This window comes from Bubalus kerabau, chromosome 22 (genome assembly GCF_029407905.1).
Source record: "Bubalus kerabau isolate K-KA32 ecotype Philippines breed swamp buffalo chromosome 22, PCC_UOA_SB_1v2, whole genome shotgun sequence".
Lineage (NCBI taxonomy): Eukaryota > Metazoa > Chordata > Mammalia > Artiodactyla > Bovidae > Bubalus > Bubalus kerabau.
Window position 1 is genome coordinate 19,341,186 of NC_073645.1, and position 26,606 is coordinate 19,367,791.

Consider the following 26,606-nt stretch of genomic DNA (forward strand, 5'->3'; position numbering starts at 1 on the left):
TCCCTCCAGGTACAACTCAAGAAAGAACCAAATATCAAACCTACACCAGATTTCACCCACCTGGGGACCCTTTATGACAATGACTTTCCCATGATCAGGAAGTTCAGAGGTCCATGTTTTTTCCATGTGGAAATAATGAGGTGAATAAACGGGTAAATAATTGTCATCAAGAGGATGTCACCTCCTCTGAATCACCTTCACTTTTCAATCAAAGGACAGCCCAGAGTGTTATAAAGATTAGCTTTCCTCACTAAACCACAAACATCTTGAGAGTGGAGCTGTGTCTTCTCATTTCTGGAACTCTAGGGCTTTGCATAGTTTCTAGAATATGGGACATGCTCATGACACTTGTGCTAATAAAAAAATAAACAGATAAGGGTACAGACTACTGAATGCACAGGACTGTGGCTTTCCACCCCTACCATCATTCCTGCACAGCGCCACTTGCATTAAGCCTTTTCAAAACAGCTAAAATGACAGGCAGTAATGCCCTTTCAACAGATGACCAGTAAAATCTCTCTTCCCCTCCCTTTAGAGTTTTTTTAGTTTTTTTGGTTTTCTTGTTTGTTTTAATCACCGCTACTCTGTTCTCCTGCTCTGTCTTCCATTCTTAACAGGAGCCATATTCTCCAATTCTAAAGAAAAGGTTTCATGTGATATATAAATTCAGAAGCTGAGAGGGCTGACAGGTTAATTATAGACACAAAGAGTGGGGATAAATGGACTATGAGGTAAGCGAGTCTAAATGTCTCTCCCCTGGATAAGCATTTATTAATATGCCTGCAAAGATTTACTAGGCACAGCCAGGTTCAGCTCGGTGCCAAGCTTGGGCACGGGGGTCCAGATTTGGGAAAGGTAGTTTCTGCACTTGAGGAATCTGGCTGGTGCCTAGGAAGATAGCATGTACCTGGGAATACTCCAAGTGGCCCCCTGGGGACAAGAGGTGGAGGATAGGGAGGAGACAGTGCCTAAGAACTGAAACACCTGTCCCTTCTAGGAGTGGGATGGTTAAAGAAGACCTCATCAGTTCACTAGGCCCACCTGGAAGGAAATGTAGGTAGGACTATGGCTGGACAGAAGACCAAGAGGAGGCCCTGATTCCTTTTCTCCTGTACCTTCCATATTCTTTCCGGGGCTGGAAGCAGGGACTTAAGTCAAAAGGACCTGTAGGTATTCCCCTCCCTCTCCAAACTGCCCCTCTAAAAAAGAGGAATGTTCAGATGACTGGAAAGGCAGGTCTAGGGTCACCTTCAGCAAGCAGATGAGCCCAAGAATGGAATGAGAAGCCTAGCAAAGAGTGATACCAGAGTGCTTTTGGCTCCCCTTTTAAATTTAATCCAAAAAATTTCTGGGCCAGCTTCCAGGTGGCACACTGAATTGTGGCACCTCTCAGTGGGACCTCAAGCTTGCCTTTGGCCCAGACTAGATGACCAAACCTGGGCTTCCAAACGCTAAGTCTGGATCTCCCTCAGGTTTCCACTTTATTTGGGAATGATGGGCTCTCTTAGAATTTTTCAAACACCACTTCCCCCTGACATACACATAAAGTAGGACCCTCATCGCACCCCTCCCTGTTTAAAGCTTATCGGTTGATAATCCCGAAATGCCAGGCGAAATATGTCACAGCCATCTCCCGCGAAGGAGTGGAATATCCAAGAGGGTTTATTCGGGTGGTAAAATCCCGCCATTTCTCCAAAAGACATTAGAGAGGTAAAACTTGGCCATGAATGAAGTCCAATGAGTTAGACTTCCACTGTTGTTAATTTCACTCGTCCCCCGCGGGCCGCCCCCACCACCACCCCCGGCCTAGTAAACCTCCCACCCGCTACACCTCAGTTTCTAGGTGGTTCCTGCTATTCCCAAACTGCTTTCGGCCGCTTTACGGCGTGGTTCTAACAGTGGAGTGCTATCTCCCAGCGAGCGGGATCTGCGGGAACACTGAGCCCCTCGCCCGCTGACAAAGCGCGTCCACACGCCCGCCAAGCTTTCAAGGCGAAGGAACGAAAACTGGCCCCCGCTGTCCTGCAGACGCGGTAAGTGGATGCTCCGCAGGTCCTGGCTCGCCTGCGAGCCGGGCGTCCGGCAAGGGCGGCGGGCCCGAGACGTGCGGAAAGCGCTCCGCGCACCTGGCGCACCTGGACGCGCCCGGAGATCCCAGCTCCGTCCCGGGCTCCGAAAACCACCGTCTCCGACCGCGCCCACGGGGCTCCGGCCGCCCCAGGTCCCCTCCAGGGCACGCCACTCCCCAGCCCGGGATGGCTCCGCTCCCCGCGCGTCCCGGGCTCCTCTTACCCGGGAAATGGCGAGAGGCTGCTCGAAGTCCTTGCCCCCCACGAGGCGGAAGCCCCAGGGTCCCGGGCCCTGCAGGACTATTTGCAGGGTGGTCATGGCGCGGCGACGGCGGGTGGCGACCCGAGGGGACAGACGGGGCAAGACGCGGAGTGGCGAGCTGGGCTCCCTGGCAGCTGTCGGAGAAAGAGCGCGCGGCGCGGGCCGGTGGAGCCTGCGGCGGGCGGGAGCCGGGCGGGAGGAGGGCGGGGGCGGCTCCGCCCAGGCCGCGTCGCGGCCGCCAGCCCCTCGCGTCCTCCCGCCCGCGGTCCGCAACCCGCGGCCCGGGCAGAGAGTCTGGCCCGAGAGCCGGGGGTCAGCTCAGGGTCTAGGGATCTAAACAGCCCCGCCCCGGGCGCAGCCCGGCCGGACTCCCAGCCCCACCGCGGGCGCTAGGTGAGAGGCGGGCAGGTTCCGGCGACCGCGGAGGAGTCTACGCTTGAAAACCAGTTTGAAAGTGCTTTACAAAGTCACCCCTTTGAGGTCAGCTCCATTTTCACATTTGCTTTCATGTAAACGACAGTGATGTTTTAAAGATGCTGTCCAGTGATCTCGCTAGAAAATGTGAAGCAGTCAGGACATTTATAGCTCTATTTTACAAATAAATTAGCTGAGTCGGCCTGAGATTAGAAGCCTTGCCCGAGGCCACGCAGCTGACAGTGGTGTAACTGGACCGTCGCGCAGGCTCCCCTTGCTAAAGAACCCGACACTGGAACTTTGTTAATGCTAATGAGACCATCGCGTGAGTTTGTAAGGAACTTCAAAACCTTCCTAGAAACCTCTCCTACCGGCTGGATTCGCCGTAGATTCTGACCTTCCCAACAATTCAGACCTCAAGTCTGAGGCAGACCAGCTGCGTGTAGAGGTAACCGGGTTGAGTCCAAACACCTGGGTTCCCAGCGCGCCTCTATCCTCCTAAATGGGCTCTGTCGCCCTCGCCCTGGAGTACATTCGCCAGGCCAGATCGCACCACGTCTCATTGCCCACTTACTCTTGAGTGAAGCTGAATGCCTAAGATGCTTGTAGGGCCACCCACGGAATGGCACCAGCTCCCTTTCTGATCTCATCTCCTTGTGCCACTCTCAGCCCACACCGGCCTCTCGCTCCAGCCTCAAGGCCCTGCATCAGGGCTCCTGGAATGCTTTGCTCCAGACATCCTAAGGCTCGCCCTTTGTTCAGATGTCATGGTCTCAGTCCGGTCATCTCCGAGAGCCCTATTTAAAACTTCCTCTCTAGAACACCGAGTCACCTTCCTCTGCTTTTCTTTTCCCATTATGTTTATCATCTGACAAAATAAGTATTTCACTAATTTGCACCCGGCCCCCACCCCTAAGGTTTAGTTCCCCAGGGGTAAGGGTTTTTATCTGTTTGGGTCACTGCTGTATCCCAGAGCCTAAGAATAGTATTTAATGAAGGCAATACATTGGCCAACCTTATGACCTTTGAATCTCAGGTTCTTCATATTTTTCTTGGCTCCAATTCATACTGCCACCTGAGCCCCAGTGTTCTGTCTCCTCGTGATACTGGCCTACCTACCCAGATGCCCTGTGCAGAGATTTACACATATAGGGATCATCTTACTTGTCCAATTGTGTCACAGGACAAGTGACTGGTTTGGGAATGGTTTGCTTGAATTTAGAAATTAAAGTGGATTTATGTCATCTATCCATCCCTCTCATTTTGCACCCTGATATTCTTTTTTTTTAATTGAAGTTTAGTTGATTTTCTATTCAGACATATGTTCTTTTGCAGATCCTTTTTGAAGTTATAACAAAATAATGAACATAGTTCCCTGTGCTATACAGTAGATCTTTGCTGTTTATCTGTTTTATATAAAGCAGTGTGTATCTATTAATCCCAAACTCCTAATTTATCCCTTCCACCCACTCCCCTTCCTGATATTCTTGGATGTGAGAAAAAAGAATAGTTTTACCACCAGGAGCCAGCTACCTGCTCCATCAAAGCCAAAAATTATCTTTTTTTTTTTAACAAAGATGAATATTTTTAATAATAAAAGGTATAATTCCCAAATAATATAGATATTATAAACCATTAGACACCTAACAACAAATAAACAAAGATACATAAAGCAAAAATCAGAAGAAATATAAAGGAAAAGAAAAAACATAATCATTGTGAGACATACTAACATTTCTCAGAGAATAATTTATCAAGTGCAGAAAAAATAAGATTGGGAGCATCTTGAATGATGCTTTTAATAATTTAAATCTAATAAATTAATATTTACATTAACTTTTATTAATCTTATATCCTACACAAATATATTTAAATTTTTGTATCTCATACACTGTTATTAGATAAAATTATACCATCTTTGATTAAGATTCTCCTGATTTAAAAACATGCTTGTGTTTCAAGTCCCTGCAGAATTTAGGAGACTAACCAAATTCTGGGTCTGCCCTAAGATGGGGAGCGGTTTTGAATATTTTGTGTCCTAGGAAGAGAAAAAGGTTGAAGAGCCACAGCTCTTGTGCTCCCAAAGTTGGAAACTGCCTCTCATTGATCCCTAGGTGTCCTGCTGGGAATGTATAGACCTGATACATCGTGAGTGCCAACAGTTCCTATTCTATACAGTATTCTTTTTGGATATAGGGCACTAGTACATAGGTTACATCATTTAGTTTTTAAACGTTGTCAGTTGTAGTCTGGCTCTACACAGCAAGAGCTAAAAACAGTCAGCACTCTGACCAGGTCATTCCCTTTCTGGGCACTGATTCCAGGATGTAATTTAAAAGAAAAAGCTATATGTACAAAGATATTTATAGCTGCATTATTTATAATGACAAAAAAAAAAAAAAAACTGGAATTAAGCAGCAACAGAAAAGTAGCTAAATATGGTATGGCCATGTGAAGGAGTAGTACACAGCCTAAAAATGATAATCATGAAGTCTATGAGAAGGCATGGAAATGTGTTTTCAAGATTATATAAAAAAAGAATGAAACAAAATTATTTCTAAACCAAGTATTATTTGTAAACAAAATTATTTATAGAGTTTATAAATAAAAAATAAAAATTATGTCTACCTACTGCCAAAAATTAGGAGACAGTACAAAAACTTTGAGAGATGCAACTGGAGAAAAAAATTTTTAAATATTGGGTTGGCCAAAAAGTTCGTTCAGATTTTTCCGTAAGATATTAAAGAAAAACCCAAATGAACTTTTTAGCCAATCCAATAATTTCTTCTAACATGATGTAAAGTTTTCAAAATAAAAATTAATTAAATGGCCTCAGCTCCTTGGATGGAGACTAAATGCTAATCTTTCTCCCTGTGGGGGCCCTAGTCTTCTATCTTTTTGATCTCCTTCCCCCTGCTCCAGTGAACTAGCTCTGAGTTGGACACACAGCCTCTATTCAGAAAATGCCCAGTGATGGATTGACAACTCTGACCCCCAAAGACAAGCAACCTTGTTTTATCTTAAAACCATTACTTATTAATTCAAACTCTACAGTTCCCTCAGACTCTTGACTCCTGCAGAGTACTAGTTGAATGGTCTTAACCTCTCTAAACTTCAGTTACCTTGTTTATTATTATTATAATGAATTCCATGGAAATCTAAAAGATCAAAAAACTAATAGTTTTTTAGATCAAAATACCTGTGCATGAGGGGGTGGGGGTAAGGTAGAGAGGATGCTGAAGAAATGGAAGCAAGGAGGATGGGAAAAGGGCAGAGGAGCAGTGATCTAGGAAGTCAGGGAATAGTGGGCCTTTCCAACTGTTCAGTTTTACAAGTGGACGGAACAGGGTGGGTGGCTGTCCGCTGGTGGATTCCCCAGTGAACAGGCCCACCCCTCTCTTGGCTTCTGCAGAGCTGTCTACTCCCACACCAACGGTGCAATTGCCAGGACCCTTCAAAACCACTGCTTCCTGGGATAGCAGCCTCATTCCTTTTTTTAATTAACTTAATTATTTTTAAATGCATTTATTTATTTATGTTTTGCTGTGACGGTCTTGTGAGACTAGGGCTGAGCTAGGAGTTACAGACGGTCTTATTTAATTTCCAGGACAAGTCCTGGACTAGCTCAGGGGACTACAGAGCTCCCATTCCTGGAGATCGTGGCCATGATCCCTCCTCTGGGACTCAAGACGGGGCGTAAGTGACTCCCGGATTCCAAGCCTACACTGAGATCTGAGGCGGCTCTGTCCAGGGGTTAGAGAGCCGGAAGCTCTCATCTAGCCGCCTGGGGCGGGGCTGGGGCGCGCGCAGCCGCAGCACCCCTATCCCCAAACCAGTGCAGCTGCCCGGGGCACCCTGATCTAAAGACATCAGGGCAACTTGTTTCTTCTCCCGCTGAAAAGAACTGAAACACTGAAACCCAAGCTCAGAGGTTCGCAAAACAAAGACATCTTTTCCCGCCTGTCCTATCCGGCTTGTCTGGCCCCGCAATTCGCGACCTCACTCCCAGGGTCAGCGTCCTGTACTCAGTACGGTGTACTGGGATCCCACGCGCCCGTCCAGGACCGCCGACCCGGGGGAGTTGCCCTCCGCTGCGCCAGGAACTGGGCAGGAAGTTCAGCTCCCAGTTCTTTCCTTTCTCCAGCTTTTTCGTTCAGTCTGGGGGTGGGGGTGGGGAGGTGGAATCCTGAAGTGGCCGTTAGGGATTGGGCGGCTCTGGGATTCCTGTCGACAAAGAGCATGCTTCAGGGAGCGGGGAGCGTGGGCCCCTAAGGACACCTGGACACCGGAACTGGCTCAAGTCCCCTCCTGGCTGATAAAGGTGTGGGCAGATGAGCTGGGGGATCTAAGGCCTGCCGTGTGCCTAGCAGACAAGCAGCTATTTTGTCCACCTGCTTCCTGGCTCCCTGAACATGTGGCACAAAAATCTTCAAATCATCAAAGAGGCCAGACCACTACCATTTCTCAAGCATCCCTGAATGTTCAAAGAAGAGGGCATCCCTCGTGGCCCAGTGTTAAGAATGCACCTGCCACTGCAGGGGAACATGGGTTCGATCCCTAGCCTGGGAAGATCTCACATGTGGCAAGGCAGCTAAACCAATGAGCTGCAACTGCTGAGCCCACACACCTTAGAGTCCCTTCTCCAAAACAAGAGAAACCACAGAAAGAGAAGCCCATCCACCCCAAGAAACAATAGTCCCTGATAACTACAACTAGAGAAAGCCCGGAACACGGTAATTAAAATCCAGCACAGCAAAATAAACTAATTAATTATTTTTAAAAAAGAAGAAATTCCAAAACAGAATCATAGATAAGGTGGCTCCTATTAAACCTCTGTATTGGAGAAGACAAAAAGATAATGTCATAGAGTAGTGTTGTTCACAAGATAATGGATTGTTTAAAAAATATAATTTATCTGCTAAGACCTGAATTTGAAGTTGGGTGATTAACATATTTCATTACTGTTATTATATTTCAATGAACTTTTATGTAACCTCATGAGGAAAAACTTCAGAAGTCTAAATTTGAGTCTTAGTGCACTTGGACCCACCTCTTGGTCACCTCCCCAAAAGATGAAAGGTAGCGTGGGGTCAGAGTTACCCAGCTGATCCTAGCCCAATATTCAGAAAATAAACTTGGTCTTCATTACTAAACAAGTCAGAATGTGTACTAGGAACTTGACATATATGGTTGTATTTATCCAGAGAAGAGCCCAATGAAGTGTCATGATGCCCTTATTATAGGAAAAAGCTGAGGCACCGCTACATTGCCCAGTTCTCTCTTTGTGGAAGGACTTAATTTTCCAGCTCCTGGGAGATGGACACCCTTTAGCTTTTAGCCCCCTCAGGGACTGACACTCCCCAGGGGCATGCCTGTCCCCAGGCTGTGTTCAGTGACTGATCTTAGTGGGGATAAAGGACCAGCCATTTGTCCCAAAATGGGACCTCTCTGATGGGTCATTATGGCTTGGCTCCAGGGCTCCGTGGAGCTCAGCTTCTCCCTCTGCCCAGTCCAGCTTCCTGTCACACCCTCCACCAGGCATAGAGCCCAAGGGCCCTTCTTAATAAACATCCTGCCTAGAAACCCTGTCTCTGGAACCAGAGAACTCAGCCTGCACAGAGAAGTTAAGAGACTTCCCTAAAAGCACTCAGTAACCAAGTAACAGAGAACAGTCTGGGCTGGGGAGGCAGAGGAGGAGCTATAGTGTTCAGGAGACTTTGTAACAGAAAAGGGAGGGACAGGAGGTTACTCAGGGATTCTTAGGGTCCCAGAAGATTCCCCATGTTCCCAACTCACAGAGGGCCCAAGGCACAGGTCTTCTTTCTTCACTAACAGGGTCACCCCTAGCCCACGTGTCAGCAACTTGATTAGAAGTCTTTGGTGGGATGGCGTTTTGGACTTCTTCCTTGGAGGAAGTAGAAATTGAGATAAGCTTTAAACCTATGAGCAAATGAGGAGGCAAAAAGGCTATACTAAGTAGCAGAAACAGAACAAAGTAGTAGGAAGGGTGGGGGATGATCTATCTAAATGACATTACTAAATGATCGGCAGCATTGAAAATTCTGTGGGGTGGGTTAAGTGCCAGTGACCTGCTGTGATGTGCAGTGGGGACAGGCAAAGTCTTTCCCTCCATCTCATTCCTCTCATCCTACCCATTCTCTGTGTGTGGGACATCCTCCCCCAAATCCATTTCCTCTCAGGGTTTGCCCATGCTGCTGGTCTGGTCTGGCCATGGCTGATACTGAAACCAACTATTTATAGACTTCAAGGACAGATGGAGTGGCAGGGCCAGTTTCCATGACGCCAGGGCTCCTGGAGGGTGGCTTCCTCTCTGCTGGGTCTCCACCTACCCCCTCTGGGTCTGTTTTCTCTCCTATCTCTCTGAAGCTCTACTTCCATGTGGTCATTCCTTGGGTAGCATCAGGGCTGCCACTGGGTACCCTAGCAATGATAACTCTAGGTACCACCACCTGGTACCCACTTTCTGCTTTAGATCACATTCTAGGCTGAGGAGAGGTCTCAGCCATCACCACTGGGTGATGGGCCTGGGGGCTTCTCCTGTTCCCAGGACTAGTCACTAGTCACCTAGGAGCCTTCAGCTCCTACCCACTGATCACCTGAGTTTATGAATCCCAGAGGGTCGTAAGAGAGGATACAAATTACAGATGTCTAGAGTTAAAAGACGTCAGAAATAATGGAAAAGAATATGAAAAACATTATATATTATATATACATAGGTATATAAACTGAATCACTCTGCTGTATACCTGAAACTAACACAACATTTTAAATCAGCTATACTTCAATGAAATAATTAAAAACAAAAAGGTAAAAAAAAATTAAGATGGGAAAATGACCATGAAGATATCTGCTATCCTGCCAGATGCTAGTTCCTACATTGGGTCTTGGAAGCATGATAAAGAGAGGGCTGTGTTATTGGTCAGCTGTGAGGATTCGGCAAATTATTTAGCCTGTTGGGGCTGTTTCTTCTGTTTTGGTCAACAGCTGTCTGTTGACTACTTCCCATTTGCTGCACACTATTCTGTGCACTAAAAAGTCAACAGCAAACAAAACAGATGAAAATTTTCTCCTCTGTTTGGGATGGATATGTATACACTGCTATATTTAAAATGGATAACCAACAAGGTCCCACTATATAGCACATGGAACTCTGCTCAATGTTATGTGGCAGCTGGGGTGGGAGGGGAGTTGGGGGAAAATGGATACATGTATATGTATGGCTGAATCCCTTCACTGTCCACCTAAAACTATCACAACATTGTTTGTCAGTCAGCTATACCCCAATAACAAATAAAACAAAACAAATTTTCTCCTTCATGAAGCTTACATTTTAGTGTAAGAGATAAACAATAAGATAAACAAGTAAACCCTATGGCATGTTTTGTGGGTAGGTATGTATTTAAATGTGTGTGTGCTGCTGCTGCTGCTGCTTAGTCGCTTCAGTCGTGTCCGACTCTGTGTGACCCCATAGATGGCAGCCCACTAGGCTCCTCTGTCCCTGGGATTCTCCAGGCAAGAATACTGGAGTGGGTTGCCATTTCCTTCTCCAAGGCATGAAAGTGAAAAGTGAAAGTGAAGTCGCTCAGTCGTGCCTGACTCTTAGCGACCCCATGAACTGCAGCCTACCAGGCTCCTCCGTCCATGGGATTTTCCAGGCAAGAGTACTGCAGTGGGGTGCCATTGCCTTGTCCGAAATGTGTTTGTATGTCTATGTTATTTGCATGTGTGTTTTCCTGCCCAAAGGGCCTAAGAGCAAAGATGCTCCAGAGCAATGAGTACACTTGCTTTCCTAACCTTGTTTTTTAAATACCATAAGAGGAACCAGGGCTTCTCAAGGAAATTCTAGGGCTGCAACAGGATAGGTACAAGAGGAACCTGGAATAGCTTTTTATGCACAAAAGTATGAAAGTACCTGAATAAGTGGTGGATGCATTGCAGGAGAGGGAAATGTCACATCCTGGGACCTGTGGGAGTCCTTAGGACGGACCACCAAATGAGGATTCTTGGCTTCTCAAGCAGGGAAGAAGTCAAGAGCAGCCATAATGAAGGGAAAGCAAGTTGATTTAGGGAGAGACACATTCCATAGGCAGAATGTGGAACCGTCTCAAAACATGAATGCAGTCCTGTGGCATGGGGTCATAGGTTTTTATAGGTTAAGTATAGATAGTTTCATAGGCTGAGTGGGAGAAATCGTCTTGCTATTTCAGAGTAGGATGGAGGTTTCCCAGGAATTGGACCACTGGCTACTTGGCTTTTTTTGGTCCTGTCATGGTGTAAGGGGGAGCGGTTTTAGTGTCTCAGTGAAGGTATAATGAACTCCAGGTCAATGACCAGACTATTCTCAAGGCCACCTTGGTTTCAACTGGTTCCAGCTGGTCTTTATCACATCTGAACAGCTGTGCCTCTTCTTCATTATCTAGTGTTGGTGTCCTGCCCCTTCTCTCTCATTCTCTGCTCAGAGATTTTTACTTCCTATTCTTGTGGGAAGCAGAAGGTTGGTGGTCCATCTTCTATAGTTGCTTCTGGGCTGAGCAGGGGCATCAACCCTGCCTGTGAGGGAGTAGAAGTCTCTGGATGCCTGGTATAGGGGGTCCCAGGGGCAGGACAACTTCTTGTTTTAAGTCAGAGGGCAGTATGGGTCGGAATCCTTGCACGGCCATCATTTTAATGTGGAACTGTTGTAAGCCAGAAGACAAGAACTTCACCAAGGGATTAAAGAGGCATGATCCAAAAAGGAGGAAGAGAAGGATGACCATGACTGAGCCCAGGGCGGGTAGGAACCGAGGAAGGCTAGGGAGAGAGGGCTTCCTTACTGGTGGACCAGATGATACTAGGGTCTGACCCCTGGTTGTAGCTGTGTAACCATGATGCTTGCTCATAAATCTTTTTGATGCCCACCTTGATCTGGTCCAAATAATTAACAAAGGTACAGCAGGTTTTGTTTATAAGCACACAAACACCACCCTGCTTCTCTAGGAAGTAATCCAAGGCCAATCTGTTGTCTATGACCACATTGACCAGTGAGTTTAAAGAAGTTGAAAGTCTATTTAGGGCATTTCCAGTGGTCAGGGTTAGGCTCTCTAAAGTGTTGGTTATATTTTCCAGGGTTACCTCATGGTAAGCAAAGCCTCCTCATGGAGCTGCCAACCCCCCTTCCAGTCGTATCCCTGCCAGTATTAATCTGATGGCCCTCCTGGGACTGTATTGAGTATTGTTATGTGTTGTGACTGTGAATGGGACTCAATGTCCTAATATACAGGCTCCCTTGTGCCACACAGTGTGGATATAAGGAGAAGCATTTACATAGGGGTCAAATTTTCCCTGGGGTGCCCTTGTCTTTGGGCCCTCATTCTAGGGAGTGCCGCATGTGCAGACATATCCTGAAAGTACAGATATCTAAGATGTCTGGGAACCGAAGACTTTCACAAGTAAGCAGCCATTCAGATCTGTGAAAGGGACAAGTTACGAACACAATGCACAAGGGAGAAGAGCCCACTGTTATATTCAAAATAGTAGAACCCCGGCGTATTCAATGCCCTCAGCTTAGATGAGATGGTGTCGTAAGAAGGTATTTTTATTTTATGTATTTATTGGGCGGCACCAGCTCTTAGTTGTGGCACGTGGTATCTTCAGTCTTCACTGAAGCATGTGGGTTCTCGTGTTCAAGCCCTCTACCTCCTTGCTGGTAGTCCCAGTGGGGACTGCTAGCGGTAGGACAGTGGGGGTCCTGGTTGGGGATTGCACTCCCCACCCCCCACCCAAGGTAGATTACATATCCTTGATTTGGGGCTGTGAGTTCATCAGTTCATCAGGACCGGCTTTTCTCTTTAGAGGTGCAGCAGGTAGAAAGGTGGAGATTGCCCCCAGGTAAGATTCATGGGGTCGCAAAGAGTCGGACATGACTGAGTGACTGAACTGAACTGAAGTCCATAGAACATTGTCAGTGTAGTGAATTGCTCTGAGAACTAACTGGGGTCCTTGGGAAAATGTCCAGATTTCTCTTTGCAAGTCACAGGAAAAGGGACGTGGACTCTGTTCCTCTGTCAGCAGTCGGCACTTCCCTTAAGGGACAGAGTTTGGTATTGGGAGGCTGATAGGTAGCCGTGCTTCCTGTAGTACTGGCGGGACTCAGCTCTGCTAACAGAGGATTCAGGACAGGGCTGGAAGGATAAGGTGGTAGGGTTTCCAGGCACCCAGGTGGGGCACTAGAGGTAGGCGGTCTGGAAGCCTGCCCCCTATCAGAATTGGAGTTGGGAGCAGGAGTTCCCTGATGTGGACCTCAAGGAGGTGGGCTCATAAGGACATCATCTAAAGCATGAATGCCAACTAGGAAAAGGAGGTGGAGTACAGGAGTTTGAAAACCATCTTTTTGTAATATCATTGTCAAAATTAACTCCAGCAAGAATTATCATTGATGCAAAATCTAGGGTTTGATGAGGAAGAGGATGTTGGTATGGTCTTAAAGTATCTCCCCACAGATTGCTTATCAGATGCAAAGAAAAAACAAAGAAAGAAAGAAACCAATACATAGTGACCAAGCAAGACTTCCTTTTTTTAAAAAGTATTTATTTATTTGGTTGTGCTGGGTCTTCATTGCAGCATGCAGGATCTAGTTCCCTGATCAAACCCCAGTGCCCTGCATTGTGAGCACAGAATCTTAGCCACTGGACCACCAGGGAAGCCCCAGGACTTGCTTTTGGTGACACCTCCCCCAACCCCTTTTATTTAGTAGAGGGTTGTCTGATGTTTCCTTGTGATTTGGTTCAGGTTATGCTTTCCTGGCTGGAATGTCGCATAGCAATGCAGCATCCTTCTCAGGATGTTATGTCCAAGTCACAAATTGTTCTTTGGCCTCTCACAGTTCAGTTTAGTTGCTCAGCCGTGTCTGACTCTTTGTGACCCCATGGACTGCAGCACGACAGGTCTCCCTGTCCATCACCAACTCCCAGAGTTTACTCAAACTCATGTCCATTGAGTTGGTGATGCCATCCAACCATCTCATCCTCTGTCGTCCCCTTCTCCTCCCGCCTTCAATCTTTCCCAGCATCAGGCTCTTTTCCAATGAGTCAGTTCTTCACATCAGGTGGCCAAAGTATTGGAGTTTCAGCTTCAGCATCAGTCCTTCCAATGAATATTCAGGACTGATTTCCTTTAGGATGGACTGGTTGGATCTCTTAGCTGTCCACAGGACTCTCAACAGTCCTCTCCAACACCACAGTTCAAAAGCATCAAATCTTCGGTGCTCAGCTTTCTTTATAGTCCAACTCTTACATCCATACATGACTACTGGAAAAACCATAGCTTTGACTAGATGGACCTCTGTTGGCAAAGTAATGTCTCTGCTTTTTAATATGCTGTCTAGGCTGGTCATAACTTTTCTTCCAAAGAGCAAGCATCTTTTAATTTTATGGCTGCAGTCACCATCTGCAGTGATTTTGGAACCCAAGAAAATAAAGTCTGCCACTGTTTCCACTGTTTCTCCATCTATTTCCCATGAAGTGCTGGGACCAGATGTCATGATCTTAGTTTTCTAAATGTTGAGTTTTAAGCCAGCTTTTTCACTCTCCTCTTTCACTTTCATCAAGAGGCTCTTTAGTCCTTCACTTTCTGCCATAAAGGTGGTGTCATCTGCCTATCTGAGGTTATTGATATTTCTCCTGGCAATCTTGATTCCAGCTTGTGCTTCATCCAGTTCAGCATTTCTCATGATGTACTCTGCATATAAGTTAAATAAGCAAGGTGGCAATATACAGCCTTGACGTACTCCTTTCTCTATTTGGAACCAGTCTGTTGTTCCATGTCCAGTTCTACCTCTTGCTTCTTGACCTGCATACAGATTTGTCAGGAGGCAGGTCAAGTGGTCTGGTATTCCCATCTTTTGAAGAATTGTCCACGGTTTGTTGTGATCCACACAGTCAAAGACTTTGGCATAGTCAATAAAGCAGAAGTAGATGTTTTTCTGATGCTAATTTTGATCTTCTGGCAAGGTGGTGTTGAAGTTTGCCATGTTGTTACCAAACACAAGTTTCCTGTGCCCAGTGAGGCCAAACACCACCAAAATGTTATGTTGGAGTTTGGAGCAGAGAAAGGCCCTTGCAGGGCCATACAAGGAGACAAGTGGCTGATACCCCTCAAAGCCCAAACTGCCTGAAGGGTTACAGCAAAACAATTAAAGACCAGGTAAGGGAAGGGTGGTCACAAGGTACGTGATCAGCTCATGCACAACTCTCTGATTGGTTGGATGTTAACAGGTGCTTAACATTAATCAATTCTTAGGTGCCAGTAGGTGAGGGCTTCGTGCTCATTGTCTGCAGGCAGTTAATTTCTTCCATTAAGTGAGTGAGTGAAAGTTGTTCAGTTGTGTCCAACTCTTTGTGACCCCATGGACTCTACAGTCCATGCATTTCTCCAGGTCAGAATACTGGAGTGGGTAGCCTTTTTCCCTCTCCAGGGGATCTTCCCAACCCAGGGATCAAACCCAGCTCTCCCACATCGGATTCTTTACCAGCTGAGCCACAAGGGAAGCCAAATTTCTTCCATTTGGTTGTGGTTTTAGCATCTGAAAAACACAGGAAATAAATGCTTGAGATCCTATTAGCTGGATACTTCAGAGAGGAGCTGTAGCAGATGTGGGGAAGGGTCTGATCCGGGAAGAACCCATAGGGTCCTGCTCAGTTACAGATGAACTATAGTCTTCAAAAATGGTAATGTCATAATAGACAAAGGAAGGTTTTGCATATGCTTCAGATTAAAGGAGAGTAGAGTCAGACAATCCAAATGTTATATATCTGATAGTAGACTTGTCCATGGGGTCGCTGGGAGTCGGACATGACTGAGTGACTTCACTTTCACATTTCACTTTCATGCATTGGAAGAGGAAATGGCAACCCACTCCAGTGTTCTTGCCTGGAGAATCCCAGGGACGGGGGAGCCTGGTGGGCTGCCATCTCTGGGGTCACACAGAGTCGGATACGACTGAAGCGACTTAGCAGCAGCAGCAGACTTGACCTTGTACTGGAGAGAAACATGGATACAGATGGGAGAAAAGCCTTGTAACAATGTTACATTTACTGGCTGATAACTCTGGTTGTAAAAGAGACTATCCCTACCTTTAGGAAATATATGCTGAATTATTTAGGGATAAAGGGCCAGATGTATATAACCTATTCTCAAATAGTCCAGGAAAAAAAGTTGTGTTTTTGTGATAGTGTGTGTGAAAGAGAGAGAGAGAGACAAAGAGAATGCAAATAAAGCAAATGGGATAAAATATTAGCAATAAGTGAATTTGGGTAACGGCTATATGGATGTTCTTTGTACTGTTCTTATTCTTGGAACTTTTCTGTGATTTTTGAACTTAATTCCAAATAAAATGTTTTCTAAGGAAAAAATATATAGCATGATAGATGGTGTTATGCTCTGTGGAGAAAAATAAAGCAAGGTTGCAAATACCAAGTGATGAGGGAAGACTGAGCAGCAGGACCCTATGTCCCACATTCTCTGCTTTAGCTCTTCTCTGAAGTACCTAGATAATAGTATCTCATGTTTTTCAGATGCTAAAACCACCACCAAATGGAGGAAATCAGCTGCTTGATGATCAGGAGCCTGTAGCCATCGGCCTTCTGGTGCCTATGGATTGGTCACCATCAACCAATCAGAGAACCATGCACAAGTTGAACGTGTTCCCTGGGACACTCGGCTCTCACCTTGCTGAAACCCTTCAGGGAGTTTTGGTTTTTTTGAGCAAGACCCATATGTTCTCCTTGCTTGAAAGTTGCTCAGTCATGTCCAACTCTTTGCAGCCCCATGGACTGTAGCCTGCCAAGTTCCTCTGTCCATGGAATTCTCTAGGTCAGAATACTGGAGTGGGTAGCCATTCCCTTCTCCAGGGCATCTTCCCATGGCCCTGCAGTAAACCTTTCTCTGCTCCCAAACTTCATGAACTTGCCTTCAGTAACAAGACTTCAGGAAAGTTGTTGAGTCAAGACCTGAGCTAGGTGAGTGAGCAACCCATGTAGCTGTTTGGGGGAAGAGCATTTCAGGTGGAGGAAATAGTAAGTTCAAAGATGGAGACAAGCCTGGCACCTTCATTGGCAGGGAGGCCAGTGGGGCTGAAGCTGAGTGAGGGAGGGGAGGAGTAGGAGATGAGGTCAGAGAAATAACAGAGAGCCTAATGGGCATTTGAGAACCACTAGAAGGAACCACTTGAAAGAAAAGTTATGACCAACCCAGACAGCTGATTAAAAAGCAGAGACATTACTTTGCCAACAAAGGTCCATCTAGTCAAAGCTATGGTTTTTCCAGTAGTCATGTATGGATGTGAGAGTTGGACTATAAAGAAAGCTGGACGCTGAAGAATTGATGCTTTTGAACTGTGGTGTTGGAGAGGACTGTTGAGAGTCCCTTGGACAGCTAGGAGATCCAACCAGTCCACCCTAAAGAAAATTAGTCCTGACTATTCACTGGAAGGACTGATACTGAAACTGAACCTCCAATATTTTGGCCACCTGATGTGAAGAACTGACTCATTGGAAAAGACCCTGGTGCTGGGAAAGATTGAGGCAGGAGGAGAAGGTGACGACAGAGGATGAGATGGTTGGATGGCATCACCAACTCAATGGACATGAGTTTGAGTAAACTCTGGGAGCTGGTGATGGAAAAGGAGGCCTGTCGTGCTGCAGTCCATGGGGTCACAAAGAGTCAGACACGACTGAGCAACTAAGCTGAACTCAACTGAAAAGGAAGAGGGACAGTCCTAAGGGCTTTGCAAGGAGGATTAAGATGTTTTCAACACTGCTTGCTGTGTTGAAACAGATGGAAGAGGAGGCAAGAGCAGGAGCAGGGGAGCCGTAAGTGGGTTATTGTAATAATCCAGGAGAGAGATGATTATTGGCTAGGACCCAGGGTGGATGCAGAGGAGTCTGCAAGCAGTATTTGGATTCTGGCTGTATTTTAAAGCATTTGCTGATGGATAGGAAGTGAGATAAAGGAGGGGTGTCAAGCATGACTCAAGTGTTTTGGCCTGAACAGCAGCAACAAGGATGGAATTTCCATTAACTGAAATGGGGGAGCCTGTGGGAGAGGCCTCTTTGGGGATATACTGAGGAATTTAGTCCTGGACATACTTGAAGTTTCTGACACCCATGCAGTATTTCAGTGGAGGGGTGGATAGGAATCAGGCCATGGGAGAGCCCCAGGCAAGAGAAGAGCATATAGAGGACTTTTTAAAGACACGAGAGTGGATGAGGACACTGGGGAAGTAGAAAGGGAGGCAACATCCAAGGATTGGGCCTGGGAACGCCAACTGCAAGCTGCTAGCCTGGCAAATGAGGAGGAACTACCAGAGGAGGCTGAGAGAGGACGGCCAGTGAGGAAAGAGAAGAACCAAGAGGCGGTGGAGTCCAGGAAGCCGAGGGAGGAGGAAGGTGATCAGGGGTGTCCAATGCTGCTGACAAGATGAGGGAGCTGGGATTTTTTTTTTTAATTTGGCTACTCCAGATCTTCTTTGCAGCATGCAGGATCTTGCTCACGGCATTCTGGCTCTTAGCTGCAGCTTGCAAAATCTAGTTCCCTGACCAGGGATTGAACCCAGGGCCGCTGCATTGGGAGCTCAGAGTTTTAGCCACTGGACCACCAGGGAAGTCCTAGGGATTTAGATTGAAAAATTAACTTCAGGGTGTAATGCTCTTAAGGTCCTTGAGGGTCCTGATGAAAGGGTTTTGTTGGCATGTGGGGGCAAAATCCTGATTGGAGTAGACTCAAGGGGGAATGAGAGGGGAGGAATTGGAGACAGCAAGTAGAAACAGCTCTTTTGAGGCCTTTTGCTGTAAAAGGAATGAGCGAAATGAGGCAGTAGCTGGAGAGGAACAGGATCAAGAAAGGTTTTCCTTAAACGAATATAGCAAATTGGTGATTCTTTGCTGGGTCCTCGAAAGGGACTCCATTGTTTATTATTCTCTCTCTGACCTGACCCTGCTCCCAGTTGACCCTGTAAAGCACCACCCCACCCCCCTCCCCGCCTCCACCACCACCAACCCAGGGTAAAGTTTAACTTGCTGTCTGTCCTGTTTCTTCCTACAGCTCTTCCTGAATGCTCTAAGCTCTCTCTTCCCAGAGGTCCTCTTTCCCCGTCTCATCTGGCCTGTTTCTCCCGTAATTTCCTACAAGTGTCCTCTTAGACGCACACCAACTGCTCTGCCTCATCCCCCTTTATGATGGCTGGCCTCCTGGACTCTCAATGCCCTAGGTTTAAGGAGCCCCACTTTAATCTTTTGGAAACTTTTCAAAAATACTTGAGACAGTCCATCTGCAATGTATTCCCACCTCTAAATCCACAATCATTCTGTGGGTAGGAAGTATTTTATCTCAGAAGAAGAGATTTCAGGAAGTGGTATCAGTTGAGGGTGGAGTGGGGCATAAGACGATGAATTCTTAGTGACAGAGAGGAAAGAACAAATCCAAGATAAGTTCCAAGGAAGAACTGGTAGATATTGTCAACAGTTGTATGACAATATGTGTGTGTTGAAAGCCTTTAATACAGTATACTCTTTGATCTGGCAATTCCACATCTAAGAAATTAATCTAGGAGGAAAAGTAGACAAAAAATATGCCAAAGGTTGTTCATCATGTACTATCCATAGTTGCAAAATACTGGAGACATCCTAAGCATCAGCAGTAGAGGGCTGCTAAGTAAACTGTGTGATCACTAAAACAATGACATAGAGGTGAATGTTTTGTCAAAAATGGTGCTTGTCTGTTTACAATAGATAGGACGTGGAAGCAACCTAGATGTCCATTGGCAGATGAATGGATAAGGAAGTTGTGGTACATATACACTATGGCATATTACTCAGCTATAAAGAAGAATGTGTTTGAGTCAGTTCTAATGAGGTTGAAACTGGAGCCTATTATACAGAGTAAAGTAAGTCAGAATGAGAAACACCAGTACAGTATATAATGCATATATATGGAATTTAGAAAGATGGTAACAACGATTCTATATACAAGGCAGCAAAAGAGACACAGATGTAAAGAACAGACTATTAGATTATGTGGCAGAAGACGAGGGTGGGATAATATGAGAGAATAGCATTGAAACGTGTATATTACCATATGTAAAATAGATAATCAGTGCCAAGTTCAATGCATGAAGCAGGGCAGGCACTCAAAGCTGGTGCTCTGGGACAACCCAGAGGGATGGGGTGGGGAGGGGGGTGGGGAGGGAGGCGGGGAGGGGTTTAGGATGGGGGGACGCATGTGCACCTGTGGCTGAATCATGTCGACGTGTGGCAGGGGCCACCGCAGTGTTGTGAAGTCATTGTCCTCGAATTAAAATAAATAATTTTTTTTTTTAAATAAAGATGCTTGTGGTAAGTAAAAAAGCAGGTTGCAAACACATGCGTTACACACATGCTTATGTGTGGAGAACATATCAAGATGTTATATCTCAGTGGCAGTAGTTATGCAGGTGCTCTGTTTTACTTCAATAACTTCATATTTTTTTAATTTTCTTTTTCATTTTTTATTTTAATTTTTTATTGAAGTATAATTGATTTACAATGTTAGTTTCAGGTGTACAGCAAAATGACTCAGTTATACATCTATATATCTATTCTTTTTCAGATTCTTTTCCCTTATAGGAAAAGAAGATACAAAATATTGAGTATAGTTCCTTTTGCTATAGAGTAGGTCCTTATTGGTTATCTATTTTATATATAATAGTGTGTATATGTTAATTCAAAACTCCTAATTTTTCCCTGCCCCCTTTCCATTTTGATAACCATGTTGGTTTTCTGTATCTGTGAGTCTATTTCTGTTTTGTAGATAAGTTCATTTGTATCTTATTATTTTTAGATCCCACATACAAGCAGTATTATATGATATTTGTCTTTCTCTTTCTGACTTACTTCACTTATTATGGTAACCTCTAGGTCTATCCATGTTGCTGTAAATGTTATTATTTCATTCTTTTTTATGGCTAAGTAATATCTTTGTTTTCTACATCTGTGACTCTGTTTTGTAAATAAGTTCATTTGTACTATTATTTTAGGTTGCACATATTAGTTATAACATATATTTGTCTTTCTCTTTCTGATTTACTTCACTCAGTATGACAATCTCTAGATCTATCCATGTTGCTGAAAATGGCATTATTTCGTTCTTTTTTATGGCTGAGTAATATTCCATCATACACACACACACACACACACACACACACACACACACACACCCCACGTCTCCTTTTTTTGATATTTATTTATTTGACTGCACTGGGTCTTAGTTGAGGCTTGCAGGATCTTTACTGGGTCACACAGGATCTTTTGATTGCTGCACATGGACTCTGAGGTTGTGACACGTGGGCCCGGTAGCTGCGGTGTGCAGGCTCTTTAGTTCTGGTTTGCGGGCTCTGGAGCACAGGGGCTCATTAGTTGCTCTGCAGTGGGAATCTTAGCTCCCTGACCAGGGATTGAACTTATACCCTCTGCAGTGAAAGCATGGAATCCTAACCAATGGAACACCAAGGAATTCCTTTCATCTTTGTTTTCCTTTCTCAAGATTGCTTTAGCTATTCAGGGTCTTTTTTGCTTCCATGCAAATTTAAAAAATTTTTTGTTCTAATTCTGTGAAAAACGTCATTGCTAATTTGATAGGGGTTGCATTGAATCTGTGGATTGCTTTGAGTAGCGTAGTCACTTTAACAAGATAGATTCTTCCAGTCTAAGAATGTGGTATATCTTTCCATCTGGTTTGTGTCATGTTTGATTTCTTTCATCAGAGTCTTACATTGTTTGGAGTTCAGATCTCTTTACTTCAATAGATAAGTTTATTCCTAGATATTCTTTTTGAAAGAAGGTGAGGTGAAAGTGGAGTCGCTCAGTCGTGTCTGACTCTTTGCAACCCCATGGACTGTAGCCTACCAGGCTCCTCTGACCATGGGATTTTCCAGGCAATAGTACTGGAGTGGATTGCCATTTCCTTCTCCAGGGGATCTTCCCGACCCAGGGATCAAACCTGGGTCTCCCGCATTGTAGACAGACACTTTACCATCTGAGCCACATGGTAATTTAGTTGGTTTTCTTAATTTTGCTCGTTTTTTGTTGTTAGTGTGTAGAAATGCAACAGATTTCTACACTATTAATTTTGTATCCTGCAAGTTTACCAGGTTCATTGATGAGCTCTACTAGTTTTCTGATATCTTAGGATTTTCTATCTATAGTATCATGTCATATACAAAGAGTTTTACTTCTTTCTTTCCAATCTGGTTTCCTTTTATTTCTTTTTCTTCTCTGATTGCCGGGGCTAGGACTTCCAAAACCATGTTGAATAAAAGTGGTGAGAGTGGACATCCTTATTTTGTTCCTGATCTTAGAAGAGATGCTTTCAGCTTTTCACCATTGAATATGATTTTAGTTCTGTATTTGTCATATATGGCCTTTATTATGTTGGGGTAGGTTCCATCTATGCCCACTTTCTGGAGAGTTGGGTTTATTTTTGTTTGTTTGTTTTTTAATATAAATGGGTGTTGGGGACTTCCCTGGTGGTCCAGTGGCTAAGACTCTGCACTCCAAATACAGGAAGCCTGGATTCCATCCCTGATCGGGGAACTAGACCCCACATGCTGCAACTCAAGAGTTCAAGGGCTGCATCTCAAGATCCTGTGTGCTGCAGCTTTGGCCTGGAATGGCCAAACAAATAAATGGGTGTTGAACTTTATTAAAAGCTTTTTCTGCATCTATTGAAATGATCATATATATATATTTTAAGAGGGTTAGAAGGTACCAGGCTGGCATGTGAGTGGCTTCTCTGTCTGACAGAGTCAGTGAAGGCCCCACTCAAAATGTAAGGTGTGAGCAGAGGTCTGAGGAAGAGAGGAAGTGTCTGGACTATACTGGAATATCATATGGTTTTTATTCAATTTGTTGATTTGGTATATCACACTGATTGACTTGCAGGCATTGAAAAACTCTTGAATTCCCGGGATAGATCCCACTTGATCATTGCATATGACTTTTCATGTATTATTAGATTTGGTTTGCTAGTTTTTGTTGAGAATTCTTGCATCTATATTCATCAGTAATACTGGTTTGTAACTTTCTTTATTTTTTTGTCATCAGGGTGACGGTGACCTCGTAGAATTAGTATGGAATGGGAGTGTTCCTTCCTTTGCAATTTTTTGCAGTAGTTTCAGAAGGATAGGTGTTAACTCCTCTCTAAATGTTTGATAGAGTACATCTGTGAAGCCACCTGCTCCTGGACTTTTATTTGCTGAGAGTTTTAAAATCACTGATTGAATTTTAGTGCCTATAATTCATATGCTCATATTTTCTGTATTCCTGGTTCAGTCTTGGGAGATTGTCCCTTTCCAGGAATTTGTCCATTTCTCCTAGGTTGTCCATTTTATTGACATATAGTTGCTTGTAGTATTCTCTTATGGTCCTTTGTATCTCTGTGGTGTCAGTTATAACTTCTCCTTTCTCGTTTCTAATTTTATTGATTTGTACTCTCTCCCTTTTTTCCTTTAAGTCTGACTAAAAGTTTAATAATCCTGTTTGTCTTTTCAAAGAAGCAGCTTTTCGTTTTGTTGATCTTATCTATTGTTTTGTTAGTCTCTATTTCATTTATTTCTGCTTGGATCTTTATGATTTCTTTCCTTCTACCAACTTTGGGTTCTGTTTTTTCTTATTTTAGTTGTTTCAGGTATAAATTTAGATTATTTGAGATTTTTCTGATTTCCTTATGTAAGATTATATTGCTATAAAAGTCCCTCGTAGAACTGCTTTTGCTGTGTCCTATAGGTTTTGGATTGTTGTGTTTTTGTTTTCATTTATCCCTAGGTTTTTTTTTTTTTTCTTCAATGATTTTCTGATTTCTTCTTTGATTTCTTCAGTGACCCATTGGTTGTTTGGTAGCATATTGTTTAGCCTCCATGTGTTTGTGTTTTTGCAGTTTTTTTCCTGTAGTTGATTTCTAATCTATAGTATTGTTTGGAAAAGACACTTGATATTATTTCAGTTTTTAAAAATTTACTGAGGCTTGCTTTGTGGTCCCACACATGATCTGTCTTGGAGGGAAGCAGGTAATGAGAAAAAGAAAAACTCTGTCTTATGTCCTGCTTCTTGCCTTCAAGTATAGTTGTATGAGGATGTGAAGCTTGGAGTGGCCATCGTTGCCAGCTGATAGTGATGAGAGGCCAGGAGAATCAAACACTAACCCAGAGCCCTGTCTGCTTTCCTGTGAGATGTAAGACATATCTGTGTCCCATAAGCTGCTGCTTTGCATCACCTGCTGCTATAGCTGAAGTCATTCTTAACAGATGCAGGCAATATGGAGAAGCACAAAGTTCTTGGTAGCCTTTGAGTTTTGCAGGTCCGCAACACTACATACTGCAGCCAGTGACGGGTCTGTGTGGCAGTGAGGAGGCACAGGCAGTGAGGCTGGACCACACTTTTGAGAGGCTTGTGAGTGGTAAAGAGTAAGATGACATGGATTCCTGAGGGATGCATGAAGATTTTTTCTATGCCACTGATACTGTTGTTGGCTCTGGCAGAGGACTGAGGAGGGACATACTGAATTTTCATTCAGGCATATAATAGGTGCTCATCAAATAGTTGTCTTTATTCCATGAGGTTACTCTTGGAGATGTTGTAATCTTTGAGTATACTTTAGATGTTCCAGAGGTATACTGGTCTGCAGAGTGGTCCTTGATGGCTGTCCTTGAAAGCAGTAGAATCAGTGGAAAGGACCCTGGCTTTGGAGTGAGACTGAATCCACTTACTTGCTGTAAAACCTTGGGCTGAATTTCTGAGTCTCAGGTTCCTCACCTATAAATGGAGATAAGAATATCTACTTTATAGTTTTGCTATGAGAAATAAATGAGATAATGCATGAAAATTACTGGTATACAGTAAGCACTGGAAAAACTGGAATGCAGGTTGCCCTTCAAACATCACTTCTTGTTCCTTCTTCCTGACAGAACCCCCACTTTGGTCCAGATGTCTCCCCCTCCCTGATGAAAAAACCTAGGCTCAGCTTAAGTGACATTTCCGAGGTTTCATAACCTAGTATCAGAGGCAGTACTAGAATCCAGGTGTTCTGACTTGCAGCCTATTGTTTTTTAAAATTTATGTTTATTGAAGTATAGTTGATTTACAGTGTGTTAGTTTCCAGCATACAGCAAAGGGATTCGTGTATATATATATATACACACACATATTTATATATTTTTTCCATATTCTTTTCCATTATGGTGTCAACTGAAGAAAAAAAAAGAGCACACCCTAGAAGCTGATAGTTCTGTCTTATTCAGCAGTCTTTTGGAGGACATCAAGCCTGGGAAACAGGACTCTCAGGTCACTCTGAAGGACTGCTCCCAGGCAAATTCCGATCTTAAACAAAAGCCTTGTGGGGGGAATTTGCATTTCTCTTCCTGTGTCTTTGAGATGTAAATGTTCTACCTGATCTTAGGGTGTTGTGTGTGTGTGTGTGTGTGTGTGTGTGTGTTTTGAAAACTTGACCTCTGCCGTGCTATTTTAGGGAGTAAACTTTCTGGATTCTTTTCAGTTGACATAGTCCCCATTCTCTTATGGAGAAATCAATTTTGTCTTAGTGGTTTGAGTCACTATTAATATGTATCTCATTAATAGCAGATGATAGATGCTTTAAACTGGAGAAACTTCTAAATTGGTAGATTTTTAGAGAACTCTCATTATAAGCACCTGTCTTACTGGTGCCAATGAAAAAAATCAAAGGTGAAAATATAAATATATCCGTATCTCTAATAGTTAATCTAAAAACTCCTTTAGTTTAGATCAAACAAGAAAAACTGGTTTAGAAAGCCTTATAGTGTTCTTGGCTTCCACTCAATGGGTCTTACAGATGCTTATAAAAACATTAAATTAGGTCCATTAACAGGAAAGAAAGAACTTTAGGGAAGGTGTAGAGACATTTCCCCAACAAGGTAGAAATTTTAAAGGTACTTATCCCAAATAGATAAAGAAATCTTTAGGTAGTTATTTTAAATGGGATAAATAAAATGGGCATTTATGGAATTAAAACACAAGGTTTTGATATTACACATGTTTGGGTGCTAAGTCAATCATGTTCGACTCTTTGCAACTCCATGGACTGCAGCACACCAGCCTACCCTGTCCTTCACTATCTCCCAGAGGCTGCTCAAACTCATGTCCATTTAGTCAGTGATGCCATCCAATCATCTCATCTTGTTGCCCCTTCTCCTGCTCTCAATATTTCCCAGCATCAGGGTCTTTTCCAGTGAGTCAGTTCTTCGCCTCAGGTGGCCAAAGTATTGGAGCTTCAGCATCAGTCCTTCCAATGAATATTCAGAGTTGGTTTCCATTAGGATTGACTGGTTTGATCTCTTTGCAGTCGAAGAGATTTTCAAGAGTCTTCTTCAACAAAACAGTTAGAAAGCATCAATTCTTCGGTGCCCAGTCTTCTTTGTGGCCCAACTCTCACATCCATACGTGACTACTGGAAAAACAATAGCTTTGACTAGACAGACCTTTGTCAGCAAAGTGATATCTCTGCTTTTTAATATGCTGTCTAGATTGGTCATAGCTTTTCTTCCAAGGAGCAAGCGTCTTTTAATTTCTTGGCTGTAGTCACCATCTGCAGTGATTTTGGAGCCCAAGAAAATAAAGTCTGTCACTGTTTCTATTGTTTCCCCATCTGTTTGCCATGAAGTGATGGGACTGGATGCCATGAACTTCGTTTTTTGAATGTTGAGTTTAAAGCCAGCTTTCTCACTGTCCTCTATCCCCTTCACCAAGAGGCCCCTTTAGTTCCTCTTCACTTTCTTCCATAAGGGTGGTATTATCTGCATA

The 26,606-nt window shown here is 44.2% G+C and overlaps 1 protein-coding gene and 1 long non-coding RNA gene across 2 annotated transcripts in view; one reads left to right on the forward strand and one right to left on the reverse strand.

Annotated features, from left to right (window-relative positions):
* Nucleotides 1-2,599, reverse strand: part of PDLIM1 (PDZ and LIM domain 1) — a 40,318-nt gene extending 37,719 nt beyond the window's left edge. The window contains exon 1 of the mRNA XM_055560540.1: nucleotides 2,293-2,599. Coding sequence (XP_055416515.1) covers nucleotides 2,293-2,388 — 96 coding nt within the window. The 5' untranslated portion in view covers nucleotides 2,389-2,599. The remainder of the gene's footprint in view (nucleotides 1-2,292) is intronic.
* The window catches only part of LOC129636810 (uncharacterized), a 46,789-nt gene continuing 21,010 nt past the window's right edge, over nucleotides 828-26,606 (forward strand). Inside the window, exons 1-2 of the long non-coding RNA XR_008707128.1 lie at nucleotides 828-1,166; nucleotides 1,837-2,033. This is a non-coding gene — a long non-coding RNA (uncharacterized LOC129636810). The remainder of the gene's footprint in view (nucleotides 1,167-1,836; nucleotides 2,034-26,606) is intronic.